This window comes from Trichomycterus rosablanca, chromosome 7 (assembly GCF_030014385.1).
Source record: "Trichomycterus rosablanca isolate fTriRos1 chromosome 7, fTriRos1.hap1, whole genome shotgun sequence".
NCBI lineage: Eukaryota > Metazoa > Chordata > Actinopteri > Siluriformes > Trichomycteridae > Trichomycterus > Trichomycterus rosablanca.
This window is the reverse complement of record NC_085994.1, coordinates 9,574,126-9,594,132: the sequence shown is the minus strand read 5'-3', so window position 1 is coordinate 9,594,132 and position 20,007 is coordinate 9,574,126. Positions and strand designations below refer to the sequence as shown.

General features: G+C 40.7%; 1 protein-coding gene across 1 annotated transcript in view; it reads left to right on the top strand.

The window, feature by feature from the left end:
• The window catches only part of nol4la (nucleolar protein 4-like a), an 85,264-nt gene that overhangs the window by 20,648 nt on the left and 44,609 nt on the right, over positions 1–20,007 (top strand). The window contains exon 2 of the mRNA XM_062998736.1: positions 11,237–11,389. Coding sequence (XP_062854806.1) covers positions 11,237–11,389 — 153 coding nt within the window. The remainder of the gene's footprint in view (positions 1–11,236; positions 11,390–20,007) is intronic.

Here is a 20,007-nt window from a genome sequence, read left to right as displayed (position 1 = left end):
GTGTGTGTGTGTGTGTGTATATATGTGTGTCTGCCCTGTAATCCCAAAATAATCTGCAATTTGAGCCACAGTAGCTCTTCTGTTGGTCAGTACCAGATGCCTTAGCCACTGGCATTAACAATTTGCTGGCTGTTTATGGCTATTTGTAATACTGTCAGTGGACACTTGTGAGCACCCCCGGTATTTATTTATGTATATATAAATAAAACATTAGATTTTATGTATATTTCCTAGGCCCTTTCCTCTTCCAGCATGACTGTGCCCCTGTGCACAAAGCAAGGTCTATAAAGACATAAAGAAAAGCTTAGACTTCAGCCCCACTGAACAACTTTGGAATGAACTAGAACATTAATTGAGGCTGCCCAGTCATACAAATGCTCTTTTGACTAAAAGGGCACAAATTCCCACAAACAAACTTTAAATTTTTGTGCTTAGTGTTATTGTTATGCTGCTGTTATAGCTTTAATAGCTTTAATACCATTTGTTTTTGTTCGTGTTTGGGGTATATATGCTGTATAGAGATCAAAAGATTACCTGATACTTCTCAATTTGATGGGATTTCCAGTAATTCCATGCATTTACCAATCCACACCCTGTAGCCTACACATTAACCATCATATACACTGGGACATTATGAAAAGAGGCACAAAGGCTGTAGCCTAGTGGTTAAGGAACTGGACTAGTAATCAGAAAGTCGCTGGTTCAAGCCTCACACCTGCCAGGTTGCTGCTGTTGGGCCCTTGAGCAATGCCCTTAACACTCAATTGCTTAGACTGTATATTGTCACAGTACTGTAAGTCGCTTTGGATAAAGGTGTCTGCTAAATGTCAAAAATGTAAATGTAAAGGTTTGCTGAAATTGTTAAAATCATAGTGTACAAACAGTTATTAAAATATTAAAATAATAATTATATGTTAAGACACAGAAGCATGATGTGTTTCTGTATAAAGTCTGCAGGAGTCATATTAACAGTATTCCATCAACAGCATGTACAGTACTGAACATATGGAATATTATTTAAACTATATGAATGTTGAACAGGTATATATGTGAGTGCTTGAAATGATTTTATAGATGGATGGATGGACAGACAGACAGAAAGACGGATAAATAGATACTTTATTAATCCTGAAAGAAATTAAGGATGACATTTTTAGATTTTACAATAACGAGAAATGCATAAATGGTTTTCCATTTTTTATCATAGCTGGGTCTTAAAGGTCTGAGTATTCAGTGTCACTACTCTGTATTATCTTTTTGTTGCCAAGATATACATAAGATCACAGGATAACTGAGCAAAGTTTGCACAGAGTCACAGGTGCAGAAGGAGGGCTGAGAGTCCACTGTTGAACCATTCTAACCGAGAGAGAGAGAGAGAGAGAGAGAGAGAGAGAGAGAGAGAGAGAGAGAGAGAGAGAGATGGGTAGAGACGAGGACAAAGATCTAGCTGTATGAAAAAACATGGAAGAGGGAGGGACAAATGCAGAGCAGGAGCAAGAGTGACAGAGAGGCGTAATGTGGATTTAATGAAGGGCCTTTATGAACTGTCGGAGTAAGGGAGGAGGGGGTAGAGGCGAGGACATGGAAATAGAGGAAGAGAAAAAAGAAACAGATCATGCTCCATCATTTGCTGCCTTGTGCTCCCTTTGCTCCCCACTGTGGACAGGAGCGTTTTCTAATGCTGCTCCATTTCCGTGTTGATGGGGTAGACGGGACTTTAAGAGGTGACCTGTTGCTGTATTTGGAATAAGCTAATCAGAATACCACGCTATGCTGAAACCAGTTGTGTTGACACAGTTCCTGTCTCATACGCACCTGCAAGTTCACACATCTCCCCCATACAACGCTGCACAGCCGTCAGCTCCACTTTCATTCATCACCCGCCGCTACGAATGAGAGAGCGCCAGCCGATTTACGCGCTGTTGTGGCTTAAAAAGGAAAACAAATTGATTTATTGATGAAGTGTAAAATGAATAATGTTCGGGACGTTTTTTTTATGAAGTCTTAGAAGACCAAAAAGTATGTTGTGACTGTATGTTGTATTTATACTTGAGCCATGAGATATTTATTCTTGATTTTTTTCAATAACTGATTTATCCTGGTCAGGGGTGCAGCAGGTCATACTAGGTGCGAGGCACAAATAAACCATACACATGGTGCTAGCCCATCGTGGAGAAATATACACCGACCAGGCATAACAATATGACCACTGACAGGTAAAGTGAATAACACTGATTATCTCTTCATCACGGCACCTGTTAGTGGGTGGGATATATAAGTCAGCAAGTGAACATTTTATCCACAAAGTTGATGTATTAGACGCAGGAAAAATGGGTGAGCATCAGGATTTCAAAACTGCAGCTCTTGTGGGGTCTGCAGTGGTCAGTATCTATCAAAAGTGGTCACAGGAAAGAACAGTGGTGAACCGGCGACAGGGTCATGGGCGGCCAAGGCTTATCGATAAACAAAGGGAGCGAAGCCTTGCTCATGTGGTCTGATCCAACAGACGAGCTAGTGTAGCTCAAATTGTTGAAGAAGTTAATGCTGGTTCTGTTAGAAAGGTGTCCGAATACACAGTGCATCACAGTTTGTTGTGTATGGGGCAGCAAAAGGGAGACCAACACAAGGTTAGGAAGGTGGTCATAATGTTATGCCTGATCGGTGTATACTCACTTACTCACTCACTTATTCACTAACTACTTACACCAAGGGTGGAATTAAAAGTGGCCATCCACTTTCTGAATGTTTTTTGAACAAGGTGGGTCTGACACATGGGAACACAGGTAGAAAGGCAGAAACACACAGGGTACCATTACAATGCAGACACTATGGGTCTGTTATAAACCTAGTGAGCTGCCTTGCTGCCTACAGCCTACCTAGGCAGCTGCCTAAGTAGAAAGGATTCTAATAAGACATCGAACTCATAGGGCAGGTTATTTAGACGCACTACTTAGAAAGTGATTATGCCACGGCATTTTTCACTAAGCAAACACAGCCAATGGGCTGAGGTGGCACAACTCTCCCTCTGAAAACGGTTAAATTGTCACAGAGAAGGCCGAATTTGCAAATAAATGACACTTGTGCACATTTATACAAATGCTCCACATTTGATCGCCATATTTGTAATTTTTTGTGAGAAATTTGTGCAGCACTGAATGCTGGGATTGCCTTCACCGCTAGGCAAGCATTTAATCCTCCCTTGTTATTCAGTCAGATTATCGCTTAGAAATAAGTCCCAACAGTAGGCAGCATTTTAAGGCATCTAAGATTTTAAACAGCCTCCTTCTCGGGAGCACTTAGGATGATGTAAAATGCAACAATGTTGGGAGCTCACTAGGTTTTCAGACAAGCCCAGTGACACATTCAAGAATCTAACCCATGCCCCAGTGAACCCATGTTGCAATGCAGCACCCCGTCTACACCCTTAATGCCTTGATTGTTGTATGATTCTATAGTGTGCTATGTGAGTAGAACACTTTTGCATAAGGTCCTGAGACTGTAGCTGAAAATCGTTCCATGCTGTGATGCCTTACAGTTTTTATATCCTCTCAGCGTGAGACGTTTTGGCCTTTTCACCATAAATATTCTCCAGGCGTCATTCACTGCCCCGTGTGTGGAGTTGTGTCCACCCGAGTATGTGTGTGTGTGTGTGTGACCCAGCTGCCTCTTCACCGTGCCCCTGTCTCCATTACCTGTCTGTATATAGGACCGTTCGGCAAGTCACAGACTGCGTGCATGTGTGCGAGACCGCCAGAGGGGGGTGGGGGGTCGGAGGCGGCCACTTGCCCAATCAGTTCCTCCAGTATCCTAGCAACAGAGCTGTTTGGAGCAGGACAGGCTGAGGGAAAGAGAACCTGAGAGCGAAAAAAGAATAGAGGTGTAGAGAGCAGGAGTGGGGATAGCAGGGATGAATAATATGCCACATCTGGAGCGAGCAGAATTTAAAGATGGAGAGGGGGAAGAGAGATGAGTGGAAGTGGAAGCGTGTAACAGAAAGAAAGCACAAATAAGAGCTAGTGAGAAGGGCGAGAGAAAAAACAGAGCAAAAGCTTTAACACGGAAATGCTGATTGCTGCTGCTGACATTTCATGGTGCTGCTTTAAAATGATGTGACAATGATGAAAGCACACACTCACTGGCCCACTAAGCAGCTGCTATCCTCAGAGATACACACACTCACTCACAAGCACTCACAGCTTAATGATTAAACATTCACATTTACACACGTTTCAAATCATTTATAAGACAATTAAAAAATTTTCATTTATTGGGCTAAACCAACCACTTTACTAGAACAGGCCCACTAGGATCTTGCAGCATTTTGAGGTGGCATGATGGCTCACTGGGTAGTACTTGTCACCTCACAGCAAAAAGGCCCTCGTTTCGATCCCCAGGTGGGGCGTTCCAGGTCCTTTCTGTCTGGAGTTTGCATGTTCTCCCAGAGTCTGTGTGGGTGTCCTCCGGGATCTCCGGTTTCTTCCCACAGTCCAAAGACGTGCAAGTGAGGTGAAATGGAGATACAAAATTGTCCATGCCTGTGTTTGACATCACACTAATAACAGTGTGGAGCATCGAACTAATAACAGTGGCACAACAGAAAAGTGTTCATCCCATCATTTACAAGCTTCAAAGACGCCCTAAGCCAGGGTTTTCAAACCACCCTTGGGTGGGTCGCGAGCCATAAAAATGGGTCGCAGAGAAAAATAATAATAATTAAATGATTGAATTTTTAAAGGCACATAAACACAAAATGAACTTGCACACAAACACCCCTTGTGGCGGCTTTACATTACATTTCAGAAACCACAGTAGTACCAAATTGCCACCGTTTGTATTAATTAAGTTTGTTTGTTTGTTTGTTTATTAGGATTTTGCCGTCATGTTTTACATTTTGGTTACATTCATGACAGAAACGGTAGTTACTCATTACACAAGATTAATCAGTTCACAAGTTTAATGCAAACATAGTCATGGACAATTTTTGTATCTCCAATTCATTTGTATCTCCTCACTTGCATGTCTTTGAACTGTGGAAGGAAACTGGAGCACCCGGAGTAAACCCACGCAGACACAGGGAGAACATGCAAACTCCACACAGAAAGGACAGAAATTGAAAATACTAAAAATTGCCCTTAGATTTCTGTGTGTGTGTGTGTGTGTGTGTTAAGGTGTGAATGTACAGTATTTGTGTGTCTGCCCTGTGATGGACTGGTGCCCATTCCAGGGTGTTTCTGTAGGCTCCAGCATCCCTCCGCGACCTCGATTAGGATAAGCGGCAGAAAGTGAATGAGTGAGTGATTGAGTGAGTGAGTTCCTATATTGCTTTATTGTTCAGCATTGTTTGCATTCTCATCTCTTTCTTACATAATGGATGTAGTTTTAAAAATTAGCAGTCGTATATTTTAATTGTTTATGTATATAATAAAAGACCCTAGTGCTTGATTATAAGCACCCAAAGATGCTATAAACCATCTGTGACTGGGAACCGATATGGCTTGCTGTTGGGAGGGAGGAAAGGGACATGTTTTAGACATTCTTTATGCTTTGTCGTTGTAACTTAGCTGTTAGCTATTGTTTGTGGTCCACCTCAATGTTGCATGCCTCACAATACATGTCCAGAATACACCCCAAACAGGGCACCAATTACTTATTTATTTACATCTAAGGGGGAATACAGTCAGGGCATGTTCTGCATGTTTTTAGGAAGAGGGAAGAAGGATCAGAGGATACACAGATTCACCTCCTCAGTGACATGAGGAGACCATGCAAAAAAATCCACTCAGACAGCAATCTGAGATGAGAACCTGCCCTTTCTACCAAATGCGCCACCCAGGCCCTGGCAAATATTGGTTGAATTTGTGCAAATTCAAATTCGTAGATACAAAAGGAATTGCTCCAAAATGTGGGCTACACCCCGGGACAGGAGCTGCTGTTATGGGCTATTTGCTTTTCCAAGGAAGATCCTCTTTATATTTCTCCCTTTTAGCACCTCCAATTGCCCGATTGCGTCATGCTTCCTCTCCACCAATGTCAATCCCCGCTCTGATTGAGGAGAACAAAGCTAACCCACGCCCCCTCTGACGCGTGGGCAGCAGCCGTATGCATTTTTTCACCTACTTTGACGAGTGCAATGCGGATCAGCACTGTGTATGGAGAGACACACCCTGACAGCCCTCTTTTCCTGTCTCTATGCAGGCACCATCAATCAGCCAGCAGAGGTCATAATTGCATTAGTTATGAGAGAGTCCCTATCCGGCTTTTTAATATCCCCACCCCTATCTGAACAACAGGCCAATCGTTGTTCATGTGGCCGCTCCGCCCAGCCAGCAGGCAGAGCCGAGATTTGATACATTGTATTTATTCGAGATCCCAGCTCTGGTGTTCAGCGTGTGTTTTACCGCTGCGCCACCTAAGCGGCAAGGTCCTCTTTTTTGACTTGATGCAGGGCGACAATGGGTGTAGCAGGTAGTGTGGGTGGTCACTGTCTTTAAACAATTTAACAAGTTCTACATATTTTCAAATGGGTTTTGTCCAGGTACTCTAGTTTTGAATGGGTAAGTGTTTGGACCTTTGTAATTGCTTATCCAGCCCTGTATCTCTGCCTTCCGTCTAGCGTTTCTGGATGGTGCTGGACTTAGGACTGGGTCTTCCTGATCAGGAAAGATGGTTATTAAAGATGAATACATAATGGGACTGGTGCATCCCTTCATCTTGGAAAAAGACAGAGCCTTGAGTAGAAATAAATGTCATAGCTGTACATGATGTGTCGCAGAATCATTCATTCATTGTCCATTTTACCAACACCTAATCCTGGTCAGGGTTATGATGGGTCTGATTAATTGTGCACAAGATACACCCTGGTTAGGGCTGCCAGCCCATCACAGGGCAGGCACACACACTTTCACACACACACACACACACACACACACACCACAGCGCGACTCACTGCACCACGTGCTGCCCCCCCCCCCCCCCCCATAAAATCATTCTGAATAATAATTTTGAATTAAATACATTCTGATTTCTTTGGTGTGAGTGAAATAAATGCAGAAGAAATATATATATATATATATATATATATATACTGTATATGTACATACATACATTCAGAATAAACAGTGCTGTTTGTTTAGCTTGCAACGGTTTGAGACCTGGTTAGCACTAGTCCTGTCAGTCATAAGCCTGAGGTGTAGACCTCACTGGCCTAGATTCGTCACACAGAGTCTCAACCCAGACCGTGATGTGCCCTCAGATTGGGCAAAAGGGGGCTTGTGGTGAGGAGCAGGCGAGCAGTGAATGTCTGTGTTTGTATGTGTGTGCATGTGTAGGCAACCGGAATGGAGCAATAAGGCTGGGATGCCGATGTTTGTAGGACAAAGGAAGTCAGAGCTCAGGGCTGAAACACACACACTTACATACTCCTCGCCTGCAGCCAAATCTATGGTTTTCTTCTCAAAGGAGCCACGAAAATCTGCATCATGTCATGTCCTAGAGGGATTATTTCTGACACTTTTTATGTAGCAGAAGCCGAAAGGGGAAAGGATGGGGGGAAATATGCGCCAAACCGGGACGGGACCTCAAACAGATGGGTGTGGGTACATTGTATTGTTTCCTGCTGTAATGAACACTGTAGGTGGCCCACAATGGATCACATGTATTCTCACTGATAGGAATGTAATAGGGGTGATAATTATTATTAAAAGTAAAAGAACATGCACGGGAGGATGGCTGAAAAGGGCCGGATTAAAGCGAACACGCTTTGTGAGCCGGTTTTAGTTGCCATAGGAACGTTCATTGCCTGGCACTTGGGAGAGAGGATCCAGAGATGGAAGGGGAAAAGGGAGTGGGACAGATAAAGAGAGAGATGGATGAAGAAAGGCAAAGAGAAGAGGAAAATATCCGGTAGAGAATATGAAGAAGGGGAGAGAGATAAACCTCAGCAGCAAGACTGAACAAAGAATTTAGTGGGATGGGTGAATGGAAAATGATTAAACGTTTAAAGAAAATAGACAAGTAAAAAAGAAAAGAAAAAAAGTAAATAATAAAAGGAAAGAAACTGTTCTTCTTGACATCAGACAGTCGTCCCTCCAATAACCCCGTTCGAACCCTAATGCTCCTGCTGCAGATCTTACATAAAGACTAAAAGAACTTATATTGAATTCATTACTGATAAAGCTGATCTTTACCTAAATGTAAAAACTGAACACTGTTTAAAGGTGAAATGCATTCAGTCTGAATTGGACTATGCTCTATTCAAGAAAAATCTGTTCATGACCCTGAAAGTCATGACATTTTAAATATGCATAGGAATGGAAATAGCTACTAAATCAATTTTAAGGACCTGACTGTCCATCATTATACAGTTTACTAAATAAAATAAATCAATTACTCATGCGACTCTTCCTAGGAGTGGATGTCATGCGAAGAACACACCAAAACCACAATGAAATCTTTAAAAGAGTAGTTGCTGAATTTTTTAATAATGTCTACACAACGACAAAGATCAAATGTTTTTGGATTTTTTATTTTTTATTTATGCATTTTCTCCCAATTTAATGTAGTGAATTTGTCTTCCACTACTGGGGGATCCCCGATTGCAGTTGAGGTGGGTATATTGCTGCTTACGCCTCCTCTGATCCGCACGCAGCCCTTAGCGAAACCATTTTTCACCACGTATTCTGCACAGGTGCCTCTCTATCTGCTAATCAGGGTTCTTACACAGCATTTGAAGACCTCACACACATAGTCCGGTCATCCCGCCCTAGCAGAAACGTGTCTGCTGCAGACACTGCCAATTATGCCCACTAGATGGCGCCCAGCTGACCAGTGGCAACGCCAAGTTTCGAACCAAGGAGTTCAGAATCTCGGTGCTGGTGTGCTAGCGGAATTATTTAAAAAATAAAAAAAATCTGAACTTTCCTCACATGCATTGACCTGATTGACCGCCCTTTTCTATCAAATGTGCCACTGTGGCCCTAAGAAATGCTGGTTCAATTTGTGTGAATTCACAAATGTAGATATGAAAGAAATTGCTCCTAACTCTAGGCTATACCCTGGGACAGTCATGGGGTATTTACCTTTCCTAAGAAGATCCTCTGAATGTGAGTTGATGCAGGAAAAAAAAAAAAAAAAAAAAAAAAAACTTTTAATTTTGTCTACAATTAATGCCACAATAACAAAGCAGACATGTTTTTTTTAATTAATAAAAACACTGAAATATGATATTCATAAAAGTATTCAGACCCTTCACTAAATCCTTTCGTAGCAATAACAGTTACAAGTCTTGTTGGATATGTCTCTACTGGCTTTTCACTTTATTTGGGCAGTTTATCGCATTATTCATGGTAGATCCTGTCAAGCTCTGTCAGATTTAATGGCGAGTATTTGTGTTGGAAGCGTATAATTTCCTTCATATAAGTGATTTAATACACCTGATTGCAATTGTTGTGGCTGAAACATGAACACATTAATTAAAAAAATTACAACGGATTTCCAAATACTTTAGTCTATATAGTGTAGGTCTAATACATGTTTAGCACTATAGCTCAGATGAAAAAACTGTTGACAGTCAAAATCTGTCCTAGACAGAGACTGTCCTTTTTTTTGATCTGCCATCTTTAGATCTCTCCACTGATGTCTGATGGGTTTGTAAAGTCTGGGCTTTGACTGGGCAACTCATTGACCACTCATTGACAGACTTACCCAGACGCCACTCCAGTGTAACCCACCTGTCTGATCATAATGACTTATCAAAGTCACTCAGCTCTTTATGCTGTCCATATTTGCTTCATTTATCATGTGTACTACAGTTAACTGCCGTCAGCCACACATTTATTATATAGATTATTATTATTATGTATTATATAGATATGAACAGGTACAAATCATCCCATTTTTGGGGTGGTTCTAATGTTTTGGCTGGTCATACAGAATCTGTTTTAAGAAACTTATTGTAATACAAATATTCTCATTCCAAGTAACCCTCCAGCATCATCTACATTAATCAGCAAAACCCCCAATTAACAGCTCTTATATTTGTTGTAGTGTGCACTTATAAAATAAAGGTGGGCACAAAAGTGTTTCAACAAAAAAAGTGAACAAAGAAAGCCGAGACCTAAAGAAAGCAGAAGAGAAAGCAGGTGAAACCGCGGCTCGTGCGAGAGGTGCCAGACGCGTGTTGTAGTGATCAGAGTTTCAACAGGCATCACATGACCCACTGGCCCATGCACCTGCCTGAAAGAGTGCCGACAGTTGCCATAGCGACAGGGTCAGGAGGATGGAAAGCAGGTCTTTAAGGGGGCTTGTGGCAGGAGGTGGAGCGCGGGGTGAATGTGTTTGAGTGTGACACATAACAAAATGGTATTTTTAAAATGTTCGAGAAAATTCATTTGACATTTGCTATAACGTTTGGCAGGAAGTGAAACAAGTTAAAATACTGTGTTTTATACTAAGACTATAACTATGTTTACTAGCATTTCTGCATGAATTCAAAATATTACATTCAATAAATATTATTATTCATGCATACAGTATATGTCCAGACATTTAAGGTTCTGCACAGCAAAACACTCACTCACTTTCTTAACCACTTATCCAATTAGGGTCACGGGGAAGTGCTGGAGCTCATCCCAGCTTTTTCAATGGGAGCAAGGCACACAGTAACACCCTGGACGGGGCGCCAGTCGCTGGGCAGACACACACACACCTATTTACCTATAAGGCAATTCAGTGTCTCCAATTAACCTAACTACATGTTTTTGGACTGTGGGAGGAAACCGGAGCTCCCGGAGGAAACCCACGCAGACACGGGGAGAACATGCAAACTCCACACAGAAAGGACCCGGACTGCCCCACCCGGGTATCAAACCCAGGATCTTCTTGCTGTGAGGCGACAGTGCTACCCACCGAGCCACCGTGCCGCCCACAGCAAAACATGCCTCCATAAACCTTTGAGTCCATCAAGAGCCCAGTAATCCTTAGGAAAAAATTTAATCATAATTATTAAGGGCCATGATGAGCCTGCGTGGGTTGCAGTGCCTACAGCACATACTAGCATTACATTCTGCTCTCCCTATAGAATCATTTCAAGGACTTGTTTCACTCTATAGAATATATAGGCTCATTGTTTGCTCTTAAATATTATACACAGTGTATTTTTATTGAATGTCTTCAACATTCATACTCATAAAGAGCCTGGTGGATGTCCTCATTTGGCCTTTTCTGTTTCTCTTTGCAGTGTTCTGATGGTGGACAGTCGCAGGACAGTTCTCTAAAGCGTGTCGCAGTGGTAGAGGATTTCTTCGACATCATCTATGCCATGCATGTGGAGATGGGTGCAGATCCTGGCAGAGCACCCAAACATGCAGGCCAGAAGAAAACCTACAAAGCGGTAAATTAAGCCTTTATGTCCCGAAAGGCTACTGCACACATCACATTTTAGATCCAATATTTTAGGTGCTGACTATGTAAGCCCCCATCAGGTTGGTGATTGAACTAGATGCTTCATAACCCATCATAACTACAACATGATTTACCCAGAGGCAGATCAGTTGCCTTGGCTCTAATTAGTCATGTAGTGTGAACATCTGGATGTCCTTGTTCCTAGCCTGTTTTAAATTAAGGATTGTTAAGCTAGATGTCAGTTCATCTTGAAGTCCACGAAAAAATCCTCTGAAAGCTACACTATATGGCCAAAAGTATTTAGACTCCTGACAATGAACTTGTTGGATATCCCATTTAAAAAACAAATGGTATTAAATAAAATGACTTTTATGTGATCTTTTTAGCTATAACAACAACCACTCTTTAAAGTACATCTGTGGGAATTTGTTCCCATTCTGTCAAAAGAGCATCTGTATGGCTGGGCACTGATGTTGGTCAAAAAAAAGCCTCAACTGATGTTCCAGTTTATTTTAAACTGTTCAGTGGAGCTGAGTTCAGGGTCCTGTGCAGGTCACTGGAGTTGCTTTAAACTGAGTTTTTCTTTATGTCTTTATCGTAATGCTGGAGCAGAAGAGGGCCATTGCTAAATTGTTGCTGCAAAGTTGGAGCATATTATTTTCTCTATGTAACTGATTTATTACACATGTTAGCAACTGATGTGGGTGAAACACATGAAATAAAAAATTACAAGGGATGTCCCAATACTTCAGTCCATATAGTGCAGGTCCAATACACTTTAAGCACAACAGCTCAGATGGAAAGTAATGTTGACAATCAAAGTCTGTCCTAGACAGAGACCATCATTTTTCTGGCATCTTGACTAGTACCAGTTACAGCGCAAAATAAAATACAGCGTATTTGCCTTCTTACTGACTAAACCCAACCCAATCAGGTTTTAATAAAGAAATACATAAATAAACAAAGTCATACTAGAACATGTAACACATAAAATGATGCTGAACTGCTGAACAGAAACAACTGACCTGGGTTCAGCACTTGCCTTCGGTCACTATCTCAGAATTTTTAAATATGCAAAATTTGGATTAAGATGGCTGTTTTGAAAATGCCCTCAGGTGTTAGCAAATGTGTGTGTGTGTGTGTGTGTGTGTGTGTTGCTTTTTTCTACTGTTTAAAATTAGAATATGCATATGTGATGAGCTGGTATTAATATCGTAAATAATAGAAATATAAAAATGCATTTTAAACCCACTGTAATTGTAATATTTCAAACTTTGTATTGTTAAGTCTTATGAAATAATAAAATCTCCAAAACTTTTGCCATCCCTAGTAATCATCTTAAATTAAGGATTTAAGTTTTATTACACTTGGTAGTAAGTTACTGTATATACACTGATCAGCCATAACATTGAAACCACCTCCTTGTTTCTACACTCATTGTCCATTTTAGCAGCTTCACTTACCATATAAAAGCACTTTGTAGTTCTACAATTACTGACTGTAGTCCACCTGTTTCTCTTCATGCTTTGTTAATGCCTTTCATGCTGTTCTTCAATGGTCAGGACTCTCCCAGGACCAACGCAGAGTAGGTATTATTTGGGTGGTGGATCATTCTCAGTACTGCAGTGACACTGACATGGTGGTGGTGTGTTAGTGTGTGTTGTGCTGGTATGAGTGGATCAGACACAGCAGCACTGATGGAGTTTTTAAACACCTCACTGTCACTGCAGGACTGAGAATAGTCCACCAACCAAAAATATATCCAGCCAACAGCACCCTGTGGGCAGCGTCCTGTGACCACTGATGAAGGTCTAGAAGATGACCAACTCAAACAGCAGCAATAGATGAGTGATCGTCTCTGACTTTACATCTACAAAGTAGACCAGCTAGGTAGGAGTGTCTAATATAGTGGACAGTGAGTGGACAAGGTATTTAAAAACTCCAGCAGCGCTGCTGTGTCTGATCCACTAATACAAGCACAACACACACTAACACACCAACACCATGTCATTGTCACTGCAGACCCAAATAATACCTACTCTGTAATAGTCCTGGGAGAGTCCTGATCATTGAAGAACATCATGAAAGGGGGCTAACAAAGCATGCAGAGAAACAGATGGACTACAGTCAGTAACTGTAGAACTACAGAGTGCTCCTATATTGTAAGTGAAGCCGATAAAGTGGACAGTGAGTGTAGAAACAAGGAGGTGGTTTTAATGTTATGGCTGATCGGTGTATGTATGTGCTTTTTTTAGTATTTGGGCTGGAGTTAAGGATAATTGTATTTCTCTGGAAGCACTTGCAGACACAAGTGGCTTTATTGTTTTTTTAAAGGCTTCTCTCCAAATCCAGCATGAAAACCAAACACTCAGTATTGATGTATAAATAAATACACTCTGTTTAATATAAAATACACAGTGAAAAGGGACCTCCATACATTTGCCCATAACTTAATTTGCAACAATGTGATTATTTTACTGCCCACCACACCTTAAGTACGTTGTTACAATACCTTGTGGAGTGATCATTCTCACTAACCGTGATATTTTTATATTAAGGATACATGCCAACTTTAACTGTGAACAGTAAAATGTCAATTCATGACAAATTCAACATCGACTGCAAGTTACAAACAATTGTCATGTGAAAGATTTTTTATTTATTTTGTTTATGCATTTTCTCCCCTTTCTCTCCGGACTTTTAGCTTATCCAATTACCCAATTGCATTATTCTTCCTCTCTGCTGACGTTGATCTCCACCCTGGTTGAGAAGAGCCGTGACTAACACACGCCCCCTCCGAAACGTGTGCAGTAGCCGACTGCATTTTTTTCACCTGCACAAGGCGCGTTCATATGCGGATCAGCTTTGTGTACAAATAAAGTTGTCTGAGCTCATTTTGCCTGTAACGCGGATCCGTGCGTGCAGACGCCTGACAAGACAAATCCGTGCTTTGACCAAAGATGATATTGAAGCGTCCAAAAACTTCGATCAAATAACTGTAATTTTGTCTAGTGATGATTTCTCACACTTTTTGAAAACAAAAATTATTATTCAAAACACGCTACATTTCGCAATATGTAGCAGCAGCAGCTCGAGTAATTTGTAACTCACGACCACAAACTGGAAAAAGACCCGTGTTATCGTTATACAGTATAAACACAATGTTACAAAGCAGCGCAAATTACCACAGTGACGCATGTTTAAAGTGGCACAAACATAGCCCAATAAAACATAGTTTGATTAAAAATGTTCTCGATTCATCAGAGCTGAGATCTCGAATACATTGTATCGATTCTCGGCTCTGCCTTGCCGGTTGAGGCTGAGTGGCTACATGAACAACGATTGGCCTGTTGTTCAGATAAGGGGCGGGACTAAAGCCGGATGGGGACTCTCTCTCAGACTAGTGCAATTATGACCTTTGCTGGCTGGTTGGTGGCGCCTGCATGGAAATGGGGAAGGAGTGCGGTAGTCAAGTGTGGGTGATAAGATGTTCAATTGCTGTGCACGTTTCAGAGGGGGCGTGGAGCAGCCTCGTCCTCCCCAATCAGGAGCAGGGACCAGCATTAGTGAGAGGATGATTGACGGGTAGAAATTGGATGTGCTAAAGTGGGAGAAAAGGGGGGGGGTTCTCAATTATAATCTCGATTATTTTTTATCGTTATTAAAATTTTAACGCGTTAATCGCATTAATTAATGCAGTTAACAACAGCCCTACTCTTAATAAATGAAATAGTGAATAATAATGCAACTTAAAGTGAATAAATTTTGTAAACAATATAACTGCAATAGTTACAGTAATCTCCTTTAAGATCTAGTCATTCAGTCCAAAGTATGTCTGACTCATGAAAAAAAGAAAAAGTAATATTGACTGAATTATACCCTAGAAACTGTGATCATAGAGGATTGTGCAATTATGTGTTAAATGTGTTTTAGTAAAATGAGGAGATCTCATTCTAACTAGGATATTTTAGCCCTGGGTGATAGCTTTTCTGTCTGAGATGTAACTAGTTTAATAAGACTATTAAATGACATTAATCCATCTGCATGGCTGATAGTACTTTGTGTAGTCTGTTGCTGGGGCAACCACCACTATCCTGCAGCTCTGTAACCCCATCGTCTACGCTGAGCCGTGGAGAGTAGAGCAGACCGGGTTACAACTGCAGTCCAAAGTATTATCTACAATAATTTACTTTTATTTGGTTATATGATGTAAGTAATGATGGATAGATCAGATGCAGCGTTCCTAGCTTCTCCTTTTACTCTGTGTGTAAAATTTCCAGAGAACAATTGACAAAAATAATAGACACTCAAGTGCCTTTAACATGGGATCATATTATTACATTAGCAGGAAAGACGTCTTCACAGTATTTCATTTACTTTGTAGCATCTCTGTTCAATTTAATTTCCATGCTTGTGTGATTGAGTGGTTTTTCACCGTCTAACGGAACAGCTTTTTCTGCACCTGAGGAGGTAGTTAAAAGGGCCTAAGGGTCCCTAAGCTGCTCTTTAGACTCTACTTAGGTGAATAGGGATCTTAATCTTCCAAAATACATGTACTATATAGAATATATTTTGATGCAAGCAAAACAATTCCACAGTAGAACTGCCAATGTCAGGATAACTAACAGCAGTGATAAAAATACACAGTTTTTGTCTGAAAAAATAACTCAGTTATAACTGTTCTCTTCAAGTTTTTATTGAACACATTGATCATTAATTCAGAGTCTAAACTGGAAAAGTATGTGAACCTGAGCTAATGACTTAAAATGTTCCCATTGATAAGATAAATCAAAGGTTTGAGTTGTTAAGAAGCTATGTTCCGTAACAGATCTGAGATCAAGTCAAATGTATTTTTATAGCCTTTTGTTTTACAAAAGAAGTCTGTGGTAAAAGTGGCAGGGCAAAAAAAGCTGAACAAAAAAATGATATGAGAAAGAACAACTCAAATCATACAGCTAAATCACTCAAGACTAGTTTCTAAAAATAAAAGTGGAGCTTGAATCACCTTGACAGCATCCTGACTTAACTCTTATCTTTAAAAATTTTAAGGATTTTAGGTAGGATCCTTATAATCTTGGAAAACTCAAGACAATTGAATACAATTAACCAAGAAGAATGGGCCAAGTCATGTTTTACACTTTGGTTACATTCATGACAGAAATGGTAGTTACTAATTACACAAGGTTCATCAGTTCACACAAGGTTATATCAAACACAGTCATGGACAATTTTGTATCTTCAATTTACCTCATTTGCACATCTTTGGACTGGGGACACGCAGACATGGGGAGAACATGCAAACTCCACACAGAAAGGACCCAGACCGCCCCACCTGGGGATCGAACCCAGGACCTTCTTGCTGTGAGGCGACAGTGCTGTTCACTAAGCCACCGTGCCGCCCAATTTTGTACTGTAGACACCTATACGTTGTGAACATAAATAACAGCTTTGAGATAAAGTTGCAATGTCATTAATTTGTGGTGTCTAAACACTTTCACTATCAGTTTTGTTTCTGGAATTTTGTTTAGTTGTTTTTTTAACTGCATAATTTTGTACATACCAGCACAGGCAATGTGTACATTTAAAGTGGAAATATGCACTGAAAGTATATTAAATACACAATTTTTTTTATATGGGTTAAATATAAGGTAAGAATAATACTAAGAATGTACAACAAATGTAAGGACAAGTACAGGTCAAATGTTTGGTGGAGAAAGCAGTTGCTTACAATTATCCATGTAGAATTTATTACATATTTACGTGTATACATAAACCTTAAATCATGTCTGATTACTTATTACTTCACTCGGATGTAACTGTCCTAGACTGGCACTGGTCCTCTGGAAGCATTAGGTAGGCTGAGCTGATCCCACAGTGTGTGAAAGCAGGTGTCAGATTTCAACTCCCATCAAGCTCTCTGCTAATCACCTAATTAAAGCTATTAGCCACCTGATAAGTTTGCGTTTGACATTTGGCACACAGCATCCCACACAGACCCGTTCAACTGTCCATCACCAACACACGCCGCTCTTACATTGCCCTTAGCACCCGTTGATTGGCTGTGACTTTTAAAATGCGGTGTGACTGGCAGAGATGCTCAGTGATTGGTGTGATTTGCTGTGCTTGAACGTGCCTTGATTGGCTGTAATCAGCTGTGACTGATGCTGATAGGTTGTTTACCCGAACTCCACCTTTAGTTAACGTTAAATTAAAGAGCTTAATATTTTCTGATCTTTGAAGCCGATTTTAATGTAAACGTGTTACACATTTAAATATTTGAGATGACACAGCTTCCCGACTCCATGTACATAACACCAACACATAACAGAACACCACACACTTACTATACAATTACTCATTACCACTGATGAGTTTTTAGTTACCAACACACTGCTATGTTTTTGGAAAGAGTGAGAAAGAGCGAGTGCCTCACAGGAAATTACCCAGACACAGGTCTTAAACAAAAGAGAAATAAGAAGAATGGACTCAGCTTGCATATGTGAAATTTCAGTGCACATGCAAACTGAACAAAGAATGAAATATAATTTTTTTCTGGACTAGCCTCACACCAATTATTTTCTAGATATGTGTAATAAATTGGTGTTATTTGATTATGTCTCATTTAAAGCTGTAAAAAAAGGATCATTCAATCAATATTTGCATTTTGATGAGATTAGCATAAGTCTCGTTCCCAGCTATTTAGTTTTCCCATAGACATTCTTTATAACAGTAGTGTTATATAACATAATGTGACAGTTCAGAGCTAAATTTTACTCATTTGTGTGTGTCGTTAACAACAAACAAAGCATTACATTATTTATCTGTCTCTATTGCATTACACCAAAGCCACTGAGTGTTTGTTTCTAGCACTGAGGATCACTTAGCAGCTTAGCTCATTTTCTCAAATTATGTAATTAGGAAGTAAAGCCCCTGATAAAGTACGATTCTTAGTGCCCACAACATGTACTTCCTATACACTAAGTAAAACTTATTGCAATAAACAAAAGCTAACCACAGCATATCTTGAGCCAACAGCCTGGGTCACGTTACTCTGAATGACTAGTAGCACCATATGACCAATGAACACTAAAATGCATTTTTGATGCTTTTGCAACTCCCAAACACAAATTTACAAAGATGAAAAGGTACTTGTAAAATTCTCTACTACTATATGGTACATTTAAATGTATAAAGCTACATTCACACTGCAGGTAAAAGTGTTTTCCTTTACACTTTATGTGACACAGATTTGGCTAGCTTTGTGACAATCATAACAGCAAACATCTCATGAAATTTTCACATAACATTTTCAGTTTGAATCTGGGCCTGTATATGTATTTTATTTGTATATTTATTTAAAATGTACACCGATTAGGCATAACATTATGACCACCTTCCTAATATTGTGTTGGTCCCCCTTTTGCTGCCAAAACAGCACTGACCCATCGAGGCATGGACTCCACTAGACCCCTAAAGGTGTGCTGTGGTATCTGGCACCAAGATGTTAGCAGGAGATCATTTAACTCCTGTAAGTTGTGAGGTGGGGCCTCCATGGATTGGACTTGTTTGTCCAGCACATCCCACAGATGCTTGATAGCATTGAGATCTGGGGAATTTGGAGGCGAGGTCAACACCTCAAACTCATTGTTGTGCTTCTTAAACCAATCCTGAACCATTTTTGCTTTGTGGCAGGGCGCATTATCCTGCTGAAAGAGGCCACAGCCATCAGGGAATACCGTTTCCATGAAAGGGTGAACATGGTCTGCAACAGTGGCGATTTCTCTAAGACTGCAAGGGAAGCTCAGCTTCCCCTAAAATGTCCAAAATTAAATGGTCAAATATGTACAGTTGTGTTAACATTTCATTGACTACAAATGCGTTAGAACACGTTCATCTCGAAGACGAGTTTGTTCAGAATCAGCTAATTATCACAAATCGACTCGATTTTCTTAACTTAACTCATACATTCCCGTAGCGTCATTGCATTTGCCCGCAGAAGCTGAGCGTCTCTTCACTTCTATGGGACTGCGCTGAGTTTTTTTTTTTTTATGCTCCGAAAATCGCCGGTCATTGGATAAATGCCTCGATTTTGTCCCGCCCTCGGACGCTGAGCATCTCTGGGGGTGAATGGGGCTGTGGGCGGGTCTGGACGCTGAGCTTCTGCAAGATGATTGAAGGATCAGTGGAAAGGCTGAATCCCGTTTTGATTGACAGCTCGTTTGAGCGCTACACCGTCACTTCTCAAACTCAAACTCAAAAGAAGCTTTATTGGCATGACAAATTGGGACATTCATATTGCCAAAGCAATTCACTTCATTAGTCACTTAATCACTGGGAGCTTCAGTCCCATCGCGGATTTTGACAAACTGCAACCCATTTCAGGCCATTTTCTTGTAAAAGGAACAGAGGGCAGAATTTATGTGTAAATAAATTGACAAATTTTATGATGTAAGCCGACAATGAGCTTCCCCTCTTTGAAAGACCAGCAGCCGCCACTGGTCTGCAACAATGCTTAGGTAACATCCACATGGATAGCAGTACCCGACTTTGAGGATAAAATGTTCACTTACTGCCTTATATATTCCACCCACTAACAGTGCCGTGATG